Here is a 23,158-nt window from a genome sequence, read left to right on the forward strand (position 1 = left end):
TCTTGAGGGTGGACGCATGTTTAGACAATCTCTGGATGCCTTCATGCAGTACGTAACTGTAGGAAATTCTCACTCTTACTCCTAAAGACGGTTAATGTGACAGGTCGGAAACTGGTGACTTCTTCAGAAGCAGCAGGCCTCAAACTCTAAACAAGCCTGCATCCCAGTTCTGTGAGAAGAACTCTACTTGCAAGTTCTCTGGCTCCAGAGTAAAGTCCTCACCATATTGAAGGCATGCCCCACTTGTGGAGATGTGGGGAAATCTTATCTTATCCTTTGTGGCCTCCTGTACTCAAGTCAGAGAACTGGGTCCACAGTGTGGTGTCCAGCGGTTACAAGCTGGAGTGTTGTTGCTTTTCTCCTCCATGCTTTGTACTCAAGGGTATCCTCAGATCCACAAAAGTGTTTTTCCCTGAAAAGGCTGCAGTCCGGGGGGGGGGTCACCAGACCCATAGCCGAGGTGGAGATTGTTTTGACACAGAGACCAGTATGCTTCCCAGAACACTCGCCAAGGAAGAGGATTTAATTCAATAAAGTCTTCAACTCATCGAAGTAAACAAATTTAATGAATTTTTCCCAGAGGCCCATTTCCGTGGCCCTCAGGTCTTCCATCTCATTGATTTCAAGAAGAAAGCCAGTATCCTCTCTGCATCTCCCAGGAAAGGTCTGAGCTTTGAGAGAACATCTTATGAAGTTTTGCCGGTGTATGGTACCATAGAGTCAGCACTTTAAACCCAGATTCCTAGTGCTTTGCGCAGATTGAAGTGTTGTAAGAGCATAGGAAAATTCTCTCTACCTGTTTGTCTGTAAAAGTCAGCCCTAAATCTCGTTCCCATTTGGCAATATAGGGAAGTTTTGAAATCTGGCGGCGGGGTTGCCAACATGCTGCAAGTCTGAGGGTTTGCGTGGCGCAATGGAGATTGCTCCACACAGAGGAGCTCGAACATAGTAAGGCTTCTTTTCAAGACATCTGGTGGGGGTAAGGAGCCCAGAAAGTGGGTCAGCTGTAATTTATGCCAAAAAGACAATCCCCCAAACGACAGGTCATCCATGATTTACTGTCAAGTGACCCATCGGCCAGTCACTATATAGTGCCGGGCCTGAAACAGCCTCGCAGCTTTCAAATCTTGAAATTTGGGGTCCCTTAGGCCAGGGCTGAAAGCCGGATCCTCAACTATGGAAGTGAGCGGTGACGGGCTTGGGGCAATAGCAAATTTCCCAAATGCCTTAGAGCTGAGCCGACATGTCTCCCCCTATGAAGGATGAGCCTGATCCCGAGTGTAGGAGTCCATGTGACACCACTGCACCGACTCCAACGGGATACCAGAAAGGGTCCGTTATATCTGTACCCATTGTTTGAGACCCGTGGCGGCACCAATCCAAAACTTTAGTGAGATGGCAGGCCAAGAGATAACGATTTGCGTCCAGAAGAGCCATGCCGAAACCCCCCCTCCAATTTCGGCTTCTGGGCCCAAATTTTTTTTCGTAAAAAAAAATGATCGACCGACTGAAGAAAGGGACTTGGCATACGAATCGGAGTGCCTAAAAGAAGTAGAGCAGTCAAGACAAAGGGGGTTATTTAAGAAAGGCAAATCCACTTTGCACTGCTATTGCACTATGTTCATCTTTACAATGCTGTACCGACCGAACCAAGAGAATAGGCCATTCTGCCACAACCTGGGGTCCTTTTTGATAGCCGCCAGCAATGGAGGAACATTAAGAGGGAAGTTCTTTTCCACCTTACTGGGTAAAGAGATGCCCAGGTATTTTATGAGAGGCGGCCCATTTGAAGAGAAAAACAGTCCGGAGAAGGGTAGTCTTTGAGGCTGGCACAGATAGATTCAGTGCCTCAGACTTCTGATAATTGGCACGAAAAAGGAGCTTTGGTTCTAACTCAATGTCTGTATTGCTTCTCTCTTTGATCCTGGGCGGGGTCACTGGGAAGTCCCTTGATTTGGGCCTGTGTGAAGGTGCTGGGGAAGACGGTCCCCCTGCCCAGTTCCACTCCAGGACTTTTTCAGTTCATTATCCTGTTGGTATGGTACAAACAGAAGTCTTTGGATTTACAAATGCATGCTACTCCCAAGGCCATGTCAGCTTTGGAATGGTGGATATACATACAGATGCTGGATATTGAAAAATCCTTCCTTCTGATGACTTGGAAAGTCTTAATGACTGCTGGCCAGCCTTTTGTGCTGGGGATATATTCTGGAGAACCCTCTCAGTTCATGGAACGTAGTCGTGAGAGGAGTGGAAGTAGCTGATCAACATACTTAAACTTTTGGAGATTCAGCTGTCTCTCCAACACTGGTCTGTCCACCTTGGGGGGGGGGGGGTCTCCCTGTCAAAATTATGGCATGCTGTACATCAACCATCAAGGAGGGACAGGTAGCTGCGCTGCTCAAGAGGAAGCAGACCTGCTCTTGTCTCGATTTCGCATTTGGGCTCTCTGCTGTGCACATTTCCCAGCATGTAAATATGGCAGTTGAATCTGTGAGAATTGGCCCTTTACCCGGAGGTATTTACAGAGGTTTGTCTGCAATGGGGGGTCCCAGATGTGTATTAGTCGAGATCTTGATTCATTATCAAAGTGGACTGGTTTGTATTGGGGATCCTCAGGTGTTTGTGGTGGAAGCCATGGCGACCCCTTATGATCAGTTTCCCCCGATATATCCTTCCCTCCACTGCAGCTTTTTTTCTCACCTGTTGTGCCAGGTTTGCTGTCCCAAATTTCAATCTATTCTGCTTTGATGGTTTGGCTTTTGAAGCCCAAATGCTGAGGGATAGGAGACTTTCTGACTTTGTAAATCCTACCCTCCAAGGCAAAAAATTGACCTCCATCTAGGTGTATCGCCATACATTATAGATGTTCATGCCTCTGTGGGCAGAAAATCTTGCAGGTGGCTTTGTAGTGGGGTCCCCCCCATTTTGGGTTTTTGGGTTTAGGTGTTTGACCTTGTTGCTTTGTTGCCCACCCCTCATGTCAGGGGTTTGGGACATCCCAAATAATCATGAATATGAAATCCACTGATGTGTTTGTTATGTACTCGGAGGATCCTACAGGTAATCCCAAACATTTTTGCTTAACTGTTTGTAATACAGAAGTGCAAGAGTAAAACAGGTTCACTTAAAGTATAAGTACAGCCAAAGTTTGTTCTGCACTCCTGTGACCCATTTTCAGCAGACAGCAAGCTGAAGTCCTCTGTCTGACGTCAGAGCCGGGTCAGACTTGGGCAAGATCGTGACACTGGGGTCGGGATCTACCCACATGCCTGGACTGGCTCCCGGCTCTGCATCTTAGTGAGCCGCTGAGAGCCAGAGCCAGTGCTCCCACTTGACAGTCACTAGCTCTCTGCTCGGGTAGCTGTGAGAATGTGAGAACTGAATGATTTGCGGTGTTAGATCCCTCGGTTCTCAATGTTGGAGCCAGCGGGGGACAGATGCAGCATTGAATAGATAAGATTTTATTGTCATTGTAGAAAACAAATTCACAATAAAATTACATTTCTACGCTCTACATTATTCATACATCACAATTATCAACCATGCATTTACCACACGGGATTTAATTATACCAAAAAAATATATATATAAAAGTATAAAAAGTGTCCTCCATATTAAAAACTAAACAATACAATAAAATAAGACTGACCTCTTTCATTTCATTCCTGCATCGATAGCCTTAATAGCCCTGAAAAAAGCTCTCTTTAAAGGGGTTTTAAAGGTTCACGTTTTTTCACCTTAATGCATCTTATGCATTAAGGTGAAAAAAACATCCGACAATGCTGGCCCTCCCCCCCCTCAGCCCCCCGTTTTACTTACCTGACCCCTCGAAAGTCCCGCGCTCGCTCCCGACATCCTCTTCGCCGCTCAGCCTGGTCGTTGATTGGCTAGAGTGGATGATTTGAAAGCAGCGCAGCCATTGGCTCACGCTGCTGTCAATCACATCCAATGACGCGGCGTGCCGGGGGGCGGGGCCAAGTGATACAGTCGGCTGCTATAGACCCCGGCTGTATCACGGGAGCGCACCCGCAAGAACTAAACACCATGCGAGAGAGCTCGCATGAAGATGTTTAGTTCTTGTCAGGAAGGAGCTGAGACAGCCGCCGAGGGACCCCAGAAGACCAGGTTCGGGGCCACTCTGTGCAAAACGAGCTGCACAGTGGGGGTAAGTATAACATGTTTGTTATTTAAAAAAAAAAAAAAAACCTTTACAACCCCTTTTAAATGTATTTGTTTTAATCACCCTAAAACGTCTCCTAGATGGCAATAATTCAAAGAAATGACAACCAGGATGAGTCTGGTCTCACTATTTTTCCTGCTCTACAAAGGCAGCAAGTCCCATATATTTCTTCTAGAGAAGTAAGTTCACACCCTACAATTTTCTGCACTGTTCGAACCACTCTCTAGAGCATTTTTATCTGCCTGCGTATAACTAGGATACCAAACTAGAATACAATACGTTAATGTACTCTCAATGGCAGAGCGATAGAAGGTCTCTAGTACCTTCCTTCCCAGCCATTCTTCCTAAGGAGTCGCAAAAAATATAAACGCTGTTGCGATTTCTTACAAATTGCTTTAACGTCGATTGCCCACGATAAGTGTTCAGAAATGCATGTTCCCAAAAACATTAAAGGTAGAGACCCGCTCCATGCACACGCCTTTAATAAAAACCGATGCTGCATCCACCTAGGTAAGTATAAATCTTCAAAAACCCCATGCTTCTCTTTTAACTGCTGCTCTGCCCATACACACATACAGTATACTTGCAATGCTTTTGCTCTCCTGCTATTCTGTGTGGCTGCGAGTAGAGAGGAAGCCTATTTATGCATCAAGTTGCAAGCATACTAAAAGCAGGTGATAATGGAAGATTGTCTGAAAAGCCAAGTTGCCAGAGGATATTTTGGGTGGAGTTCTGTTCTAAACCATTCTGCTTGAAACATCAAGAATTGGTCAACGAATTTTTAAGTGGTAATAAACCCTTACATATACCTAGTGAAGTGACTAGCCTCAGGTGATACACAGAGATTAAATAAGTCCTCCTCCATAAGTTGTACCTGCTTATCTGCAGCCCTTCTATACAGCCATCCATTCAAAATGCAGAATTCATATAGCTTGTCGGCTTTCAAAAAACAGGGGGTGGGGAGCTAAAATTACTCTGCAGACCTTAGTGGATGTAAACCCTCACATATACCCAGCTTTTATCATATGTGACAGAGAACTTGTTGGGAGTTATCAGGCCGATAACAGAAGAACGGAGCAGGAGACGGCTACAAGAAATAGTGCATTGAAGAGCGATAACAAAACACTGCAGATATGTGCCCAGCTCAAATTTCATGAATTGGGTTTACATCCAGTTTAATGAGGGGATCTCTGAGAGCTGATTGGAAGGATCACACAATGAAAGTCTCAGCTCTGTTCATTACAGGCTATGTGCTGAAGCTCCCTCCCCTGTCACCTATTTTTCTCTTGGTGTCAGGAAGACCTGTCAGAAGTGACTCATGCAGATAGCAGAGGAAGGAGACCGTAGACAGAAATGACTTAGTGCTCTGGATTGAGACAAGCAAACAGTATAGAGGGATATGCTTTGTTCATATATCATGTCAGAGGCTTACAATCACTTTAAACTTTGCAAAAAAATTGGTTTTGTTCCATAAATATTTAATCATGTTTACATTATACTATTTTTCAGCAGCTAGTAGTTCTAAGTTTAATTCTCCACTTTTCTATTTTAGTATTCTGGATCCAGATGAGGCACGTGATCAGTTCCAAATTGCAAGATTAAACTGCAAAACATTTGCTTTTGTATATGTTGCTTTTGCTCAGTTTGAGCTTTCAGGAGGTAATTTTTAATAATAATTAAACAAAATTGTTTTTTGTTTTTATATAAATCTCTTAATTGATGGTAAAAAGTATCGGATTAACTTCTAAAATGTTATATTTCTATTTATAAGGAATTGCATTTGCACAATAAGGCAACATTCATAGTTCTATACTCTACATAAACCTAGTAGCCCAATTGGGGCTTTAAAGTTTTTCTCTTTGCCAGTACAACATCTACCATTCGCTCATCTTAATACATATCGAAGGATAAGGGAACTGTGCATGCACACAATGTATACGAGTGTGTATCATACTAGGCTGTATGCTGGAGCTTCCTTCCCCGCCACTTTTTTTTTTTCCTCTCAATGTCAGGAAAACTTGTCAGAAATTATTCATGCGGAAAGAGGCAGTAGAGAGAAATGACGCTTAGTGCTCTGGGTTGAGACAAGTACACACTATAGAGCAGGGATATGCAATTATTGGACCTCCAGCTGTTGCAGAACTACAAGTCCCATCATGCCTCTGGGTGTCATGCTTGTGGCTGTCAGTCTTGCTATGCCTCATGGGACTTGTAGTTCTGCAACAGCTGGAGGTCCGCTAATTGCATATCCCTGCTATAGAGGGATATGCTTTTTTTTCTAATGTGAGGTCACTGAACTTTGGCAGAGCTCTTTGAGGGGCTGGCCTTCAGTTTCTATGTGCCCTGTGTCTGTTTCTCCTGTAGGCAGCAGTATAACACAAGGTTGCTAAATCATAGTCCATTATCAAGCTGTGCCCTTTAATGGGTGATTGGGGGGGGGGGGGGGGGTAGAATGTTTCTGGCTTCGGGTATGCTTAGATAAATTATTAGGATTGCTTAGACAATGAACTGGCGTCTGTTGGATCATGTCCATCGCATACTTGCTGACATTTATTCATGCAGTCCAAAGGCTCTAACCAAAATGTAACTTAGGTATTTAAAGTAATACTAAAGTCTCGTGTGTGTTGTTTGTGTGTTTTTTTTTTTTTTTAAATAACAAACGTGATATACTTACCTGCTCTGTTGCAGCGGAGTTGCACAGAGCAGCTCCGATCCTCCTCTTCTCTGGTCCCTCTTCTGAGCTTCTGACCCTCCCCCCCCCCCCCCCCCCCCCATTATGTGTATTATAATTTGTTTGTTTTTTTGTTGTGTTTTTTTTTTTTTTTTTTTTTAGGAAACTTTAAAAAAAGCAAGCAAATTCTTCTGAGAGGTAAGGAATGTGGAGCTGTTCCAGCTGAGATGATTGAGTTGGCAACAAAGAACCTGCAATTAAGGAAACCTCAACTGATATCGGAGGAAGATAAAGAAAATTTATCTGGTTAGTATTTGTCTAGTTGAAACCATTGTTGGATTGGCCTTTACTAGTCACCTTAATTTTCATATTGTTTTTTTTTTTCTTGTGCAGTGTCTTTGCATCAACATAATGGAGAAAATGTTCCAAGCTGTGGCTTTGGGAGACCAAGGAAAACCAGAAGTGAAAGCTCAGACGAGCTTTCTGTAAACATGAGATTTTTATTTGGGTAAGCAGAGAGATAATGATAGAGATCTCTCTATATCTATATGTGTGTTTTCTACATGACCTGTTTTATTGCTTCATTTTCATAGGGAAAAAATTAGTTCACCTGAAGAATGTGGAGAGATGCAACGAAAACCTTTAGCGAATATGCCTATTAAGGTAATTTGTAATATGTTGACATCCCCAGAAGGTTCCTCTACCAAGTATTTAATGTATTTAATTGAGATTTGTTTTTGTTTGTAACCTGCTAGACATGTCAGTTTGGAAGGGTATCTGTACAGTCTGTAACTTCCCCAAATGCTGGAACAACAAATCGTAGTGTGCTCCCCATCTCAAGTGTTGAAAGGTAGGAATTTGTTGACAAACATACTTGGATAAGATATCCTTAAATAAGGGAGTTCAAATCTGCAAGTGTACATTGTTTATATACAAAAGCCTGTGATATTGATAATACTTAACTGTGGCAAAATTAGACTAGAACTAGAAGAGAGTGCGCTTCCCTATGCACCAAAAGGCCACTTAACTAAAATGTACTTTTTATGATTTACAATAAAGATTATGTAAATGACAATAACAAGTATACCTATAGGATGAGGTGAATGCCATTAGTTTTAAAAATTAACGTTCTATCTCCTGTGGTAATATTAACATCTACCAAATTTAACCCCTCCATTTTTCTTTTTTGTGGAGTGAGATCTTGTGTCAATGTAGTCTTGATTAAGAGCAAATCTTTATTGTGGATATGGAGATATATGGGGCTCGTCCATCAGTTATTTGTGTCCACATGGATTAGTGTACCCGTATTGCATATCTGAGAGATAGACAATTTCATAGGGCCCGTATCTTCAGTAAGACAGTATTTACTATCATGCCTTCTCTTTTTCTGTTCATCTCATTTTTATATGTGGCCAATAGACAGATATACCCCCATATCTTGATACCAGGTGGTGTTGGTGAGTAGACCTTTTAATATACAAATCCTCTAATACAGCCTGGAGCCTTTATACTGAATACAGGAGGAAATTATAACCCTCATATTGTCTATACGTATATAGAGAGAAGAGAAGTTTTCACCATTTAAGCTTGGAAGATGTTAATATTGCCACATAGAGATAGAACATTGATTTGTATATCTAATGGCATTGACCTCATCCTATAGGTATACCTGTTATGGTCATTTACATACTTTTTATGGATTACAATAAAGATTCAGTTTTAGTTAAGTGGCCTTTTGGTGCCTAGGGAAGCGCACCCTCGTCTAGTTCTAGTCTAAGACCCTTTTCACACTGAGGTGGTTTTCAGGCATTTTAGAGCTAGAATTAGCACCTGTAAAGTGCCTGAAAACCACCTCCCATTCATTTTAGTTTGACTTTAAAAACTGGGGTGGTGCGCTTGCGGAACGTTAGGAAAAGTCCTGCAAGCAGCATCTTTGGGGCGATGTAGGAGCGCTGTATTAAGCACTCTTAAACCGCCCTGCCCATTAAAATGAATGGGCAGCGCTTCCGAAGCGTCACAAAACTGGCGCTTTTTAACCCCTTCTTTGGGCTTAAACAGTGCTAAACCCCTACTAAAATGAGCGCCGCTTTAGAGCTAGCACGGCCGTGGCCCCAGTGTGAAAGGGGTCCTGGTGTACGTAGTGTTGGAGAATCACTTGTTTCTCAGACTCAGGACTAGCTCAAATGCAATATACTTGCATGTTTTTGACTTGCATTTAGGTTGCTTAAAGTAATGCTACTGCTAAAGAATAAGTAAGTCGTACCCATTTAAACAAGACGCAGCTTGCCCATCTATCGTGATGACTATGCTGCTCCAATCATAAGTAATCTTCTGCAGAAGATTGCACTAAAATCGGCACTCCCGAGAGTTTAGTAATTTTCGGTTTACTTTACTGGCACACTTCGATTACAGCTTCTGACTTTGACCACTGACTGATAGTTATATTGTAGTTGCGTGCTACGGGGGTGGTTCTGAAGTGGGTCTAGTTACCCAAAACAGCATAGAACTTTAAAGCAGAGTGACCCTTTTAATAATGTACTCCTCTTTCTCTTATTTTTTTTATTTTTTCCCCCCAAGGCAACCCGTTGGTTCTATGCATGTGCCTGTCCTACCTTCTTTGTCTAAGTCCAGATGTGTAGATGAGGACCTACAGTCTTCCAAAAACCAGGTTAGAAGCTATGCATGCTGCATGTGACATTGTCAATCTTTGCTAGCTTTGCCATGTTGTGATATCTAATGATTACATCTCTGTATTGATTGGTTCCCTGCAATATGACCCTTTTTACCATTTTTTAAGAACCTTTCTGTTTTTTGGTTTCTTTTGTGTGTGTGTGTGTGTGTGTGTGTGTGTGTGTGTGTGTGTGTGTTTTTTCTCAATTTAAATTCCCAGATTAATATTTTATCACATGAGTTCTGTTTTCAACCTAAAAGCTAAGGAAACGAAGATTACAACATCTTATCAAACCTGTAACATTTGTTATTGCAAAAATCTCATGCCGTTGTGTACAAGGGGAAATGTTGGCATGCTGTGTGGGTTTTTTCTTTTGTAGGTGTATTGACAGCACAGGAAATGCGCAAGAACTGATCATCTTATACCATATGCTAAAGAAAGCAAAACAAAACGTTTTTTTAATGCTTAAATAGACTTAAAGCAGTACTTCAGTGGTCCTCCCAGGTGGCTGCACCCTCCCCTCAGCTGCCACCATTAAGGTGCATGCCCAGATGTACCTATGGGCTCTGCCCAGCCTTTTGTTTCTGGCAGAACCTGTTGGCATATCTACACGGGTGATTATCCATGCATATGCAAAGAAGGTTTCGGACTTCCCTGTGAGCAGTCTTTGCACGTGGAACCCTGCACATGCAAAGTTGGCTGGGGAAACAGGAGGCAGGGTGACACAACATGCCCTTTAGGGTGAAGGTCTGCTTTAAAGCAGCCCTGTCAGAAAGTGTATCGCTACAAAAGAATATACTTGCCCTTTATCATGATCCTAAGTGATCTCTCTGACAAATTGGCACCCTTGGTGGAATGGAAGCTGAGCAGTGCTAGATGCAGCTTCCTGTGTTTTACAAGGGCTTCTGAGAGAGTTGATTATGGCTGATTATGGCTTACACTAAAATTATTTTTGGGAAGATTATTCGCTTTGCTGTACTCCTCCCTTTTAAATAGTCAGACTGCTTACTAGACCTAAAGTTGTTTTAGTTGCCTTGGTTGCAGGGTCTTTTACGGAAAAACTTGAATGCAGTTTTATTGAAATGTTTTTTTTCTCCTAGTCAATCAACATTGGAAGTCTGGCAATTCAACATCAGCTCAATGGGGACAGTGTAGAGATGAAGACTGCTTCATCAGTAATCATTAGAACAGACAGCAGCATCACGGTCAGAAAAGATGAAGGTAAAGGTATGATCTTCATATCTTGCATACATGAGCATTAAACCTCTTCTGTTAAATTTTGCGGATCCTTTTTGTTATAAGGAGCTCGTACATAGTCTAGTACTTTGGAAACCGTGAACCAACTTCCTGCTCAGTGTTTGAATGACCAAAATGTAGTTCTCTGACTGCATCCCCCTTTTTTTATGCATTCCTTAGCTATCTGCTTTGTTCCCTCTGTGTACTACAGCAAATTCAGTTTGGTCACTGAATATACTAATAATACCAGAGCTGACCTTGTTTTATATAAGGCAAAGTAAACCTGCTTCAGTACATGTGGCCTGACCGATTCTAGTAATTTCTAAGTCCCTGACCTGCTACCTGGTTGGCAGATCGGGAGTTCTGTCTTCTTGTGCATTGCCTTTTTCTTTTCTTAAGGTCAATGACTGACTCAGTTTTGTAACTTTTCACACAGGTTTTTTGCTAGAAGATTAATTAAAACTCCCAAATGTTTGTTTTCTAAAAGCCAAGTCCCTGGGAAATAAAATGGCAGTTGCGCATATAGATGTAGAGTGAGAGAACTATATTTGCACACAAGACTTTTGGTGCCATAAAAGTGATTGGTCGGCTGTAGAGCTACCTGTGGGATCGCTGTCCAGTAAAGTTACCAAGATTATGGCTGCATTTGCAGCTATTAGTATAGTTTAACCACTTCCTAACAGGCCATATACACTCTCTGGCCACTTTTTATTTAGGTACACCTTGCTAGTACCAGGTTGGACACCCTTTTTTTGCCTTCAGAACTGCCTTAATTGTTTGTGGCATAGATTCAACAAGGTGTTGGAAACATTTTCTCAGATTTTGGTCCATATTGACATGATTGCCTCACGCTGTTGCTGCAGATTTGTCGGCTGCAAATCCATGATGCTAATCTCCTGTTCCACCACATCCCAAAGGTGCTTTATTGAATTGGTATCTGGTGACTGTGGAGGCCATTGCTGTACAGTGAACTCTGTCATGTTCAAGAAACCAGGTTGAGATGATTTCAACTTTGTGACATGGTACATTATCCTGCTGGAATTGGCCATCAGAAGATGGGTACACTGTAGTTACATAGGGATGGACATGGTCTGCAACAATACTCAAGGTTGGCCGTAGCGTTTAAATAATGTTCAATTGGTACTAAGGGGCCCAAAGTGTGCCAAGAAAACAGGTAGGGAGAGGAAAAGGGAAGACAGAAAAAAGGGGGAGGGAGGAGAAGGTTAGACACTTTAAGTGATGGATACTCTCAGAGGGCAAGCATGGGGGTAGGTTCAGGGGACCCTGACCAAGGCGGGGGATTCTATCTTGACTAATAGATTAAGATAATATTATTGACTATGAGGTGGGATAGTTAAACTCTAATTGTTACGTTGTGGGACGATTGGCCTGTAAAGTGGAATATTGGTATTTTGGTTATGTATGTGTCTACGGAAGTTGTTTCCTTTCTCTTCCTGAAATAAAGATAAACGCATAAAAAAAAGAAAATATCCCCCACACCATTACGCCACCACCAGCCTGAACCGTTGATGCAAGGCAGGATGGATCCATGCTTTCATGTTTTACACCAAATTCTGACCCTACCATCTGAATGTCGCAGCTGAAATTGAGACTCGTCAGACCAGGCAAAGTTTTTCTAATCTTCTGTTCAATTTTGGTGAGCCTGTTCTTAACTTTACAGGAGTGGCACCTGGTGTGGTCATCTGCTTCAAGGTTGGATGTGTTGTGTGTTCAGAGATGGCATTCTGCATACCTTGGTTGTAACGAGTGGTTATTTAAGTTACCGTTGCCTTTCTATCATCTCAAACCAGTCTGCCCATTCTCCTCTGAATTAGGGCATTTTCATCCACACAACTGCCGCTCGCTGGCTCTTTTCTCTTTTTCGGACCAAATAGATCTTTTTTGGATCTTTTTCTCTGAAAATCCTAGAGATGATTGTGCGTGCAAATCCCAGTAGATCGGCAGATTTTGAAATGCTCAGACAAGCCCGTCTGGCACCAACAACCATGCCACGTTCAAAGTCACTTAAATCCCATTTTTTTCCCCGTTCTGATGCTCAGTTTAAACTTCAGCAAGTCATCTTCACCATGCCTAGATCCCTAAATGCATTGAGTTGCTGCCATGTAATTGGCTGATTAGCAATTTGTGTCACCAAGTAATTAAACAAGTGTACCTAATAAAAAAATGGCTGGTGAGTGCATGTATGTATGTGTATATCTATATTATATATAGTGTGTAGATAGACATATATATGTGTGTATATATAATGTGTAGCGATGCTATTAGAACAGGGATAGAGAAGAAACTTTTCAGTGCCAACCCATGTCCTGGTGATAAATGTATAAGAGGGGCATTACACTTCACTTTGGAGAGACTACCTCTGACTACTTGTGTTTTTCAGGGCAAGAAATCCAGGGAAAAACTCAAATAGGACATGTGCGAGAAAAAAAACTTTTATAGGGTTGTTTTTAACTATTCCCTACTCCATCCAAAAAACACTTTGGCTTTAGAAATACTTTTAAGGCCTCTTGTACATGTTTTGTAACCATTTTAGTGATGTTTATACACAGGATCTTGATGGTTGAAAGATCTTGAATAGAAAATGTAGGTGGTCTTCCATGAAGACCTCACGTAAACGCACATGCATGTAACTTTTTTTTTTTTTTTTCTTCATCCTCTTAGCTGCCAGTGTTTGAATTTATGCATATGGCCAAGTCATCCTCAAGGACAGGCACATGAGTTGGGCTCTGTCCACCGCCAGGAAATGATCACAAAGAGGTTAAAATTGAATTCACCCCTTGGTTCTTGTGTCCTGCAATACCTGCAAGCTCCCTTTTTTTGTTTTTTTTGCGCCTTGTCTTTCTACCCCTGATTTATGGTAAATGCCTGGGAATTCTTCTACCTGGCCCCAGCTTTTGGCACGGGCAAGAGGGCTTTGTGAGCTGGAGATGGTGATGCATCGTTTGTGACTATTTGGCCTCCTAGGTGATTCCCTTTGTGTCGGCCTGGCACACCTTACATCCCTGCTGATCTAGTGCTGTGCTGAGTCAGTTTCCGCCAGCAGGGGCTTGCGCTTATGGGTTAGGGCTAGCAACCTTGCCATTGTGACGGGGGCAGGTCATTGGCGGAAGCATGATAGAGGCCAGTTCTGGGAATGTTTGGCAGGTGCTGACATAATTTTGGTGGGACAACTCATTCTGTCCTTGTTACTGACTCAGCACAGAAACTGGAAACTGACTCAGCACAGCACTAGATCACCAGGGATGTAAGGTGTGCCAGGCCAGACACTAAGGGAATCACCTAGGAGGCCAAATGGTCACAAACGATGCCCATCTCCAGCTCACAAGGCCCTCTTGCCTGTGCCAAAAGCTGGGGCCAGGTAGGATAGCTGTAATCTCCACTTGGCGGATGGAACTTGTGCTGCACTTCATGGGAGAAGCTTATTTGCTGCCTACATGGCATTATGGGAATTCAAAGCCAGAAGTTTGTCAGTGGACTATGAAGGAGGGATTCCGGTAACTTTGCACACTTGTGGCTGTGAACAACCACACTGGAAGTATTCCCCTCCAGGTTGGGCCATGATCTGCAGACACCAGCCAATCAGTGGGTGCTCTCCTTCTCTTTTCTCTCATTTGCTTGGCATGCAGGATTGTTGTTTGTGGCACCTACTATTGTGCTTAATGAGAAAGTGCTTTACCCCTCGTGGTGGGTGTCCAGTGCGTTGTGCAGTGATGGATTCCTGTATCGCATCCTAAGAAAGATGTGAAATTTTGTATTTTTTATATGCAAATAGATATAAATGCAACGCTAAGTGATACAGAAAACTGGGTGACAACATATCACCCTAAACGTATTGTAAAGTTACTCATGGTTGTGATTATATACCAAAACAAGTAAAGTTAAAAAACAATCTCCAATAACTAGAAAAGGTGTCCATAATGAAGTAAAAGTTCATCAATAAATGGAACGCAATATTTTTCATAGGAAAAAAAGGGATATATGCGGATGGTGCCTTTCAACCAATAGGTAAACTAAACAGTGGTCTTCATGTATTCAGGGTCCACACACAGATTGTAATGGCAGAAGAAATGCATACGCTTACCAGAAAGGGTGGACACACTCGCCATACGGCGGTATGTCAATCAGGCTTTTGGATCAATCAATCCTGAGGGTGCTTGATAGAAGGCAATGGTGGTGTGAAGATGCGTTCCAATCATCTGGAGCAACTATAGATGGAAGGTGATGCTTGGATCCCCACCACATGGATGAGCTCACATTCACGGAGAGCAGACAGCTGGAGCATGCAGACTCCACCACACAGGATATCAGATCATATGGAGAAAGGAAAAGATCTCCACTTAGTGCATGAATCAAGTATAAAAGGTTTATTTTAAAAAACGCCAGGAAAAAAAGCATATACAAACACCTGGTCTGGTGAGTAATAGCAGTGATCACAAATGGGTATATAAAATCGCGTGGTGACAGGGCACAAACGGCTCAGCAACCTGGCATGTTTCAGACAATGGTCCTTCAACTGGGGCATAAATGCGTTCCATTTATTGATGAACTTTTACTTCATTATGGACACCTTTTCTAGTTATTGGAGATTGTTTTTTCACTTTACTCGTTTTGGTATATAATCAAACCATCAGTAACTTTACAATACGTTTAGGGTGATATGTTGTCACCCCGTTTTCTGTATCACTTAGCGCTGCATTTATATCTATTTGTATTTCATTGCACGGTTTGCTACACTGTTGATGCTGGCTGCTATCACCTATATATTTTTTTGTTTATAGTAGCGCAACTTTACTTTTTTCTTTGTTTTATATGCTCCTCACTAGAAGTGAAGTAATTCTCCTGGCTACAAAACATTACCCTCTCTAAATAACTATTCCATCATTATCAACTTCGCCATGCACTTCGAATACAATGTAGAACATATAATAACCCTGTACCTATCACCCCCTGTGCACAACTTCTAATACCACCAGACACCATCAAACTGGTCTCTACTCACTATTCCACCCCTACTACTAATTTGAGGGTCAGATATCAACTGGCCCAGCTTAAAACAGTTTTAAAGCCAAAACCACAAATGTCATATATTGCAGTTTACCTATAATCATATGGTGGTCTGGCCAGTAACACAACTCCTGTATTAGAGCATTTGGAGCAGCAACATTGTCAGTCTGGGGGAGGGGAATGATAATGTATATAAAATTTGCTAGTACATCGAGCAAATTGTAACCAAACACCAGTTAACACTTTATAAGCAGCGACTGCAAACAGTTATTTTTTTCTTTCAGGATAAAGGTTTTACATAAAATCTGACCATTGTAAGAACCCCTGCCAATGTTAGATGGTTTGTCTCAACCCTGTAACTGATTTGAAAGAGCTTGTTCTTTTGAAAAACACTTACTGGCTGAATCACCAGATGAAAATAAAAACTTAAAATGGAAAACAAATGCAGCCATCCCATCTAAGAATTGGCAAGCTTCAATATGTTTGCTTTTAATATTATCAAAATGTTTGGGTTTGTTTTTCACCAACACTCCAAATTACTAGCCAAGACTGGATTCAAATTTGAAGACCTATACAAAGACTCATTGGTTTCCTCAAGGGACAGTGATGCGACTAAAATTATTCCATCATGCCCAATACACACCTGCTAAACTTTATCAAATGGGTCTTCGTTTATTGACCGTGTGATTTCAGGGGATATGGAGAAACTGTTGCCATTTTCTCTTTATTGTTTATGGGACTTTTGACTATAAAAGCCAGTGACTTTATTTCCTCAGCCCTGGGACTCAACAACATTTCCCATACTAAAAGCTGCTTGTTCGACAATATTGGACACCTATAAATTTCTAAACTGATTAATAATTTTCTACCACTATACAAACTTATGACCTCTGGAAAAAAACACAAAACACCATCTACCCATACACTTTTTACCCAGGATCCAGGACTCTGACTTAACCCTACATTTGCTATTGGTTTTTAAAATATAGCTATTATGACTTTTGTACTTGCATTGGAAAATGTATAGTCACCCTGATACAATGAGAAGTGAAAGACTATTCAGATTCTTGTATATGTTGCACATGCTTTGCTGACAAAAATCCATAGAAACATATCTTTAAAAAAAAAAAAAAAAAAATCTAGGTGCGACATATTTGCTCAGTAATGCAGTCAGGGAGCAGTCCTACCACCTTGGGTTCCCCCAGTCCATATTTATGTTTCTGGGGTGTCCATGCAGTATTTATGGATCCTGTTGCCTGGTCTTCATTGGAATAACCTTAGCTTCTGGTTGCTCCGAGACCCTATTTGGATTTTCTTCAGTCACTCATACTTTGTTGACTAAGTTGCCTAAACCTTTGCAAATATTGCCAGCAGAAGTCCTAAGAGCACTGCTATGTCATCCCCTACTTTTATTTACCTTGGACCTTCCCGGGACCAATACACAGGCTGGGCACAGGGGGCTATGACCATCTCTGGTGGGGTTCCAGGTTACCTGTTCCTGGACCGATGGTTGTTGAGGCACCGTCAGGTCAGTATATAAAGCCTTGGTTTTCAGCCTCTCCTTCCTGTTGGGAAAGGCAGCATGCAAACTAGCCAGCCATGAGGCATTCAATACTCCTAAAGTAATTCTCATACATCGAATGCTGGAGTTATTATACTCCTGCCTCACCTTACCTGTTTTGTGAACAGTTTGAAAGAAATGGGGCCACACCTTTTGAATTATTGGGCTCAGCCCCCACTTTTATAGGGCATTTTATCAGCTGATGGTCTCTTTTAACAGGGTTAGAATGAGATTCCTTATTAAAGTGTTTTGTAAACCTTTTCCATGAATATCGAACAAAAAATGCCCTTCTGTAATGTGCACTTGCCTCATTCCAAAGCATTGAGTGTTGTGTTGTCTAATTCCTCTATTTGCTTGACTTGCTACTGAATGGTTTTCTGGACTCCAAGAGATGGAAGGGGACAAGGGAGGGAAGCTCCAGCACATGGCCTGAAATAGTTGGCCTCAACTGTGCATGTTTCCTTGTGTGCTTTGTGGAGGGGGGTTGTGACTCTTCCCTCCACTATAAACAGAGCTCTCCTCTCTGAGCTGTGCAGTGTGTAACAGGATAACCCTGCCTGCTGAAGGTCAGACAAGCTGTGTAAATTCTGTTCTTTAAACTGAGGTAGAGAAGGTTGCAGATGAATCAGTACAACTTGTGTAGAAGGATTTGTTTCATCTCTATCACTTTAAAGTGATTGTAAATGGTGTTCTAAATTCTTATTATAAAATAATAAACATGTTATACTTGCCTACTCTGTGCAATGGTATTGCACAGAGCAGCTGGCAAATCTCCTCTTCTGGGGTCCCCCGCCTGCGCTCTTGGCTTCTCTTCTGTCCTCTTATGATTTGATTGACAGCAGCAGGAGCCAATGGATCCCACTGCTGTCAAAGCTTGTGAAGGAAGAGAGAGAGAGAGAGAGAGAGACCAGCAACACTGCAGACTAGTACAGTGCTGGATCTACCTAGGAGTAAAGGTAAAGGTCTAGCCTTTAGAACCACTTTGAGGATTGTTCCACTCTTAGAGTAGACCCTGTCTTTGAGTGTCGGATGCTTTGTTACAAGCGTCTGAACTTTGATTTTGCATGGGTCTGTTGTTGGCACAGAGGCCTGGAACTGTTGCCATACCCAAAGAGCATCTGATTTGCCTAACCTTCCTCTCTTCAGAATTACACTGGCTACTAGGGATTCTACACTAGGCCAGAACATTATATATTTTTTTTACCAATCTATGTAACGTCAAGGAGGATCTTGCTTTCATCAAACTCAGTGTTGTGGTATTAGCACCGAACATGGTTCTTTACTACACAGTCATGATGCCCCTTTTTGCTGGAAGGTGGATACTCCTCTCCCTTGCATAGAATATTGGGGTATCCTTTTCTTACTAGACTGTTCTCCTCTTTATGCTTCCCTTTGATCCTTGGCCACATTTTCCTTTTTAGCTCACAGGAGCAGGTGGTTCCCTTTACTTTGTGGAATTCAGCCTTGGGTAAGTCTCCTCCCACCCAGACTAGACTGTAAGCCTCATATTCCCTGTAGGGGCAGTCCCCAGGGTTCCATATCTTCTTTACTGGTAGCCTCTTGGCGTCATGGGAGGCTCATATCTGTTTTTGTTTTGTTTTTTTTCCAAGGATGCCATGAACCCTGGCCGGGAGCAAATATGGTGAGGCCATCATATGTGGGTATTATGACGGAATGCCTCTGAAGTCTCCCCTTTTAAGGAACTATACTACTGTCACAATAGTATTTTTGCCCAATTGAGGAGAACTTTTTTGGTTTAGACTGTTTGGGTTATGTACTTGCCTCAGTAAATTGGGCTCTCCAGAGCAAGTTCCAGTCTTTCAGGACTGATGGCCAGCAGGGCATCTTGTTTTCCTGATACCAGGTTCCCTTTGGCAGGAATAAAGCAGATTTTTATTTATTTTCTTCAAGGGATCTGATCTGTCCTGTTTAAAGCAGAACTCTGGGATTTTCAAAAAATCCTCCATTAGTACACACCCACACACACCCACACCCCACTAAACAGTTATCACATTTGTGAAATTTCTTACCATTTAAGAGATACAACTGAGTTTTCAGGAAGTCAGCTTTGTGATTCAAAAAATGCATCATCTTTTCTGGCATGGAGGATCTGTTAGAACAGTGATTGCAGCATATCCTCTTCTCTCTCTCGAACTGTAATCAGCCTACATTTCCCATGAATCTTTGGGATGGGAGTGAATGTGGGCAGTACACTAGGCTTGTACATGTAAATGTGAACTCGCCAACTTAAACATAAATCACACCCTTCATTCTGCAGGCAGCAAGCCATACATAACACACGGTATGATAGGTTACAGTCTTATAAAAGTAAAGCATTTTAATAAAACTGCATATTAATATTATATTGCATTGAATACATTTTCAATTATTTAATGCATTTAATATAAATGCAAACCAGTGCCGCTTGTCAGGGACCACCAGTGCCGCTTGTCAGGGACCACCAGTGTAAAGCCGGGATGATTATCAGAAATCACTTGTATGACACAGTGGGGATCTCTCGCTGTGTCAGGTATTGTATGTGAGAACACAGATCGCTGATGACCCCTGCTGTTATGATTGACAAGCGTACTGTTACTATAACCGTGGGCGGGGGGAGAGGGAGGAGATCAGTGTTTTTCCTAACAATACCTGACACAGTGGGAGATCCCCGCTGTGTCATACAAGTAATTATTGATGATAATCCCTGCTCTGCATGAAGATTAGCAGGCGGGGGGGGGGGGGGGAGCAGTGCGGCGTGGACAAAGTGGAGGGGCGGCAACTGGCAGGAGGAAGGAGAGAAAAGGACACCTCCTCCATTGGCCGCACAGACCGGGCGCTGTGGGACCCCTTCCGCCCACAACACGTCTGCTTCCTCCCTGGTCGTTTTCAGAGGACTACAACAGGGCGTGTCAGACCGCTGGCTGAGCTTAGGAGAGGGATAGAAGCCAGCGCTCTTACAAACAGGATGTCAGCAGGCAATAACAGTTTTTCAGCAAGTTCAGCAGCCTATTACAGAGGAACTGCAGAGCTCAGAAGAACATGTATGGCAAACTTGGTGAAGGTAGGAGATCAGCAACAAGGACATGGAAAATAATTTTTTGGCCGGAGTTCAGCTTTAAGGGAGGCCTTTTTCCACACACCCCTTGGTTTTGCAGTTTGATCAGTTGATGTTTCCAGGCTGTACCTGTTCTGTTTCAGTCGATGCTAGCGCTTCATTGGATTAGGGGGATGTTTTTTTGGCCTCTGATCGTTTTTTCAGAGGTGGTAGCTCAGAGGATAAGTGCCCTGGTCATAAACATTTACAGTTCAAGTCTGTGGCTCTTGCACATACTGTATATAAAAACAATGCATTCAAATCCATCTGACAGCCTTGTGGCCTTCTGACATTTACAGGAGGTGTTTTCTTCCATTTGTTTTACATTGTATCTGAGGAGACAGTTTGCTTCATTAGACTTGAAGTTGTATCTCAAAGTACACAGGGTGGATAAATATCAATGATTTTTTTTTTTTTTAAAATGAGATTTTTTTGCTAAAATGCTTTCGGAGTAAAAATCTACCGGTCTATCTGTCGTTTTCTATTTGAGATACATTGATAATTTAGTTTATTCAGCATGAAATGCAGTTTAGTTATATAGCATGAGGCTGTATATTCTGCAATATTTGCATTGTTGGTAAACTAATTTAATCCAAGCTCTGCAAGCCGAGATAACATCCACGGCATTGAGTATCAGGGAAAAAAACTTTTTTTTTTTTTTAAATAAACCACTTTGAATCAAAATAATGGTCAGTGAGCATCAATGCATCCTGATCAGTGCCCATGTGCAGCCTTGCTCCCCACTGCAGCTTGATCAGTGCCCATCTGCAGCCTTGCTCCTCACTGTAGCCTGGTCAGTGCCCATCTGTAGCCTTGCTCCCCACTGCAGCTTGATCAGTGCCCATCTGCAGCCTTGCTCCTCACTGCAGCCTGATCAGTGCCCATCTGCAGCCTTGCTCCTCACTGCAGCTTGATCAGTGCCCATCTGCAGCCTTGCTCCTCACTGCAGCCTGATCAGTGCCCATCTGCAGCCTTGCTGCTCACTGCAGCTTGATCAGTGCCCATCTGCAGCCTTGCTCCTCACTGCAGCCTGATCAGTGCCCATCTGCAGCCTTGCTCCTCACTGTAGCCTGGTCAGTGCCCATCTGTAGCCTTGCTCCTCACTGCAGCTTGATCAGTGCCCATCTGCAGCTTTGCTCCTCACTGCAGCTTGATCAGTGCCCATCTGCAGCCTTGCTGCTCACTGCAGCTTGATCAGTGCCCATCTGCAGCCTTGCTCCTCACTGCAGCCTGATCAGTGCCCATCTGCAGCCTTGCTCCTCACTGTAGCCTGGTCAGTGCCCATCTGTAGCCTTGCTCCTCACTGCAGCCTGATCAGTGCCCATCTGCAGCCTTGCTCCTCACTGCAGCTTGATCAGTGCCCATCTGCAGCCTTGCTCCTCACTGCAGCCTGATCAGTGCCCATCTGCAGCCTTGCTGCTCACTGCAGCTTGATCAGTGCCCATCTGCAGCCTTGCTCCTCACTGCAGCCTGATCAGTGCCCATCTGCAGCCTTGCTCCTCACTGTAGCCTGGTCAGTGCCCATCTGTAGCCTTGCTCCTCACTGCAGCCTGATCAGTGCCCATCTGCAGCCTTGCTCCTCACTGCAGCTTGATCAGTGCCCATCTGCAGCCTTGCTCCTCACTGCAGCTTGATCAGTGCCCATCTGTAGCCTTGCTCCTCACTGCAGCTTGATCAGTGCCCATCTGTAGCCTTGCTCCTCACTGCAGCTTGATCAGTGCCCATCTGCAGCCTTGCTCCTCACTGCAGCTTGATCAGTGCCCATCTGTAGCCTTGCTCCTCACTGCAGCCTGATCAGTGCTCATCTGCAGCCTTGCTGAACTAGACAGAGCCGGATCTCCTGTGTGCTTGGCATCACGCCCAGTTCCGCCCCTTGGCCCGGATCCTATGCTGGACATAACGCCGGTCCAATGCCGGGACGTCAGTGCTAGGAGCCATCCAGGGGGCGGAACTGAGCATGACTGCGAGCAGAGCCGAGTACACAGGAGATCCGGCTCTGTCTATTTCGACGGCGCTCGTCTCCTCCTTCCTCTCGGTGGCAGCCTATATCGACGTATAACACGCACACACGATTTTCCCCCTATTTTAAGCCAATAAATACGGTGTGTTATGTCGTTGGAACTCTGATTTAAAGTCTCTGCAGGGAAGATCAGCATCTGAACCCAGAGAAGGTGGAGGCTGATAGACTGGAGGTAATATAAGGAATTACAATTACATATAAAGTAAACTTTTTACCAGTATTGTGCATTATGTTTAACCGATTCCCGACCGGCTCCTGTACATTTACGTCGGCAGAATGGCACGGCTGCGCAAAGTAACGTACCCGTACGTTACTTTGAATTTGCTGCCGTGTGCGAGCGCACCTGCCGCGAGCTCCGTGAGTCAGGTCACGGGTCCCGCGGACTCGATCGCCGCAGGGATACCAGCGAACGCCTCACGGAGAGGACGAACGGGGAGATGCTGATGTAAACAGCATCTCCCCGTTCTGCCTAGTGACAGTGTCACTGGATCTCTGCTCCCTGTCATCGGAGCCGAGATCAGTGTAGTGACACACACAGCCCCTCCCCCCTACAGTTAGAGAACACTCCCTAGTACTGATTTAAGCCCTCCCCGCCCCCTAGTGGTTAACCCCTTCACTGCCAGTGTCATTTATACAGGAATCAATGCATTTTTATAGCAATGATTGCTGTATAAATGACAATGGTCCCAAAAATGTG

At 43.4% G+C, this 23,158-nt stretch overlaps 1 protein-coding gene across 2 annotated transcripts in view; it reads left to right on the top strand.

Moving 5' to 3' along the window:
* The window catches only part of TTK (TTK protein kinase), a 71,048-nt gene that overhangs the window by 14,699 nt on the left and 33,191 nt on the right, over positions 1-23,158 (top strand). For both annotated transcript variants that reach the window (XM_073626851.1, XM_073626852.1), the window contains exons 4-10: positions 5,736-5,842; positions 7,017-7,160; positions 7,248-7,362; positions 7,448-7,517; positions 7,610-7,704; positions 9,432-9,522; positions 10,626-10,752. In XM_073626851.1, the coding sequence (XP_073482952.1) occupies positions 5,736-5,842; positions 7,017-7,160; positions 7,248-7,362; positions 7,448-7,517; positions 7,610-7,704; positions 9,432-9,522; positions 10,626-10,752 (749 nt within the window). The remainder of the gene's footprint in view (positions 1-5,735; positions 5,843-7,016; positions 7,161-7,247; positions 7,363-7,447; positions 7,518-7,609; positions 7,705-9,431; positions 9,523-10,625; positions 10,753-23,158) is intronic.

The sequence above is a fragment of the Aquarana catesbeiana genome, linkage group LG04, assembly GCF_042186555.1.
Source record: "Aquarana catesbeiana isolate 2022-GZ linkage group LG04, ASM4218655v1, whole genome shotgun sequence".
NCBI lineage: Eukaryota > Metazoa > Chordata > Amphibia > Anura > Ranidae > Aquarana > Aquarana catesbeiana.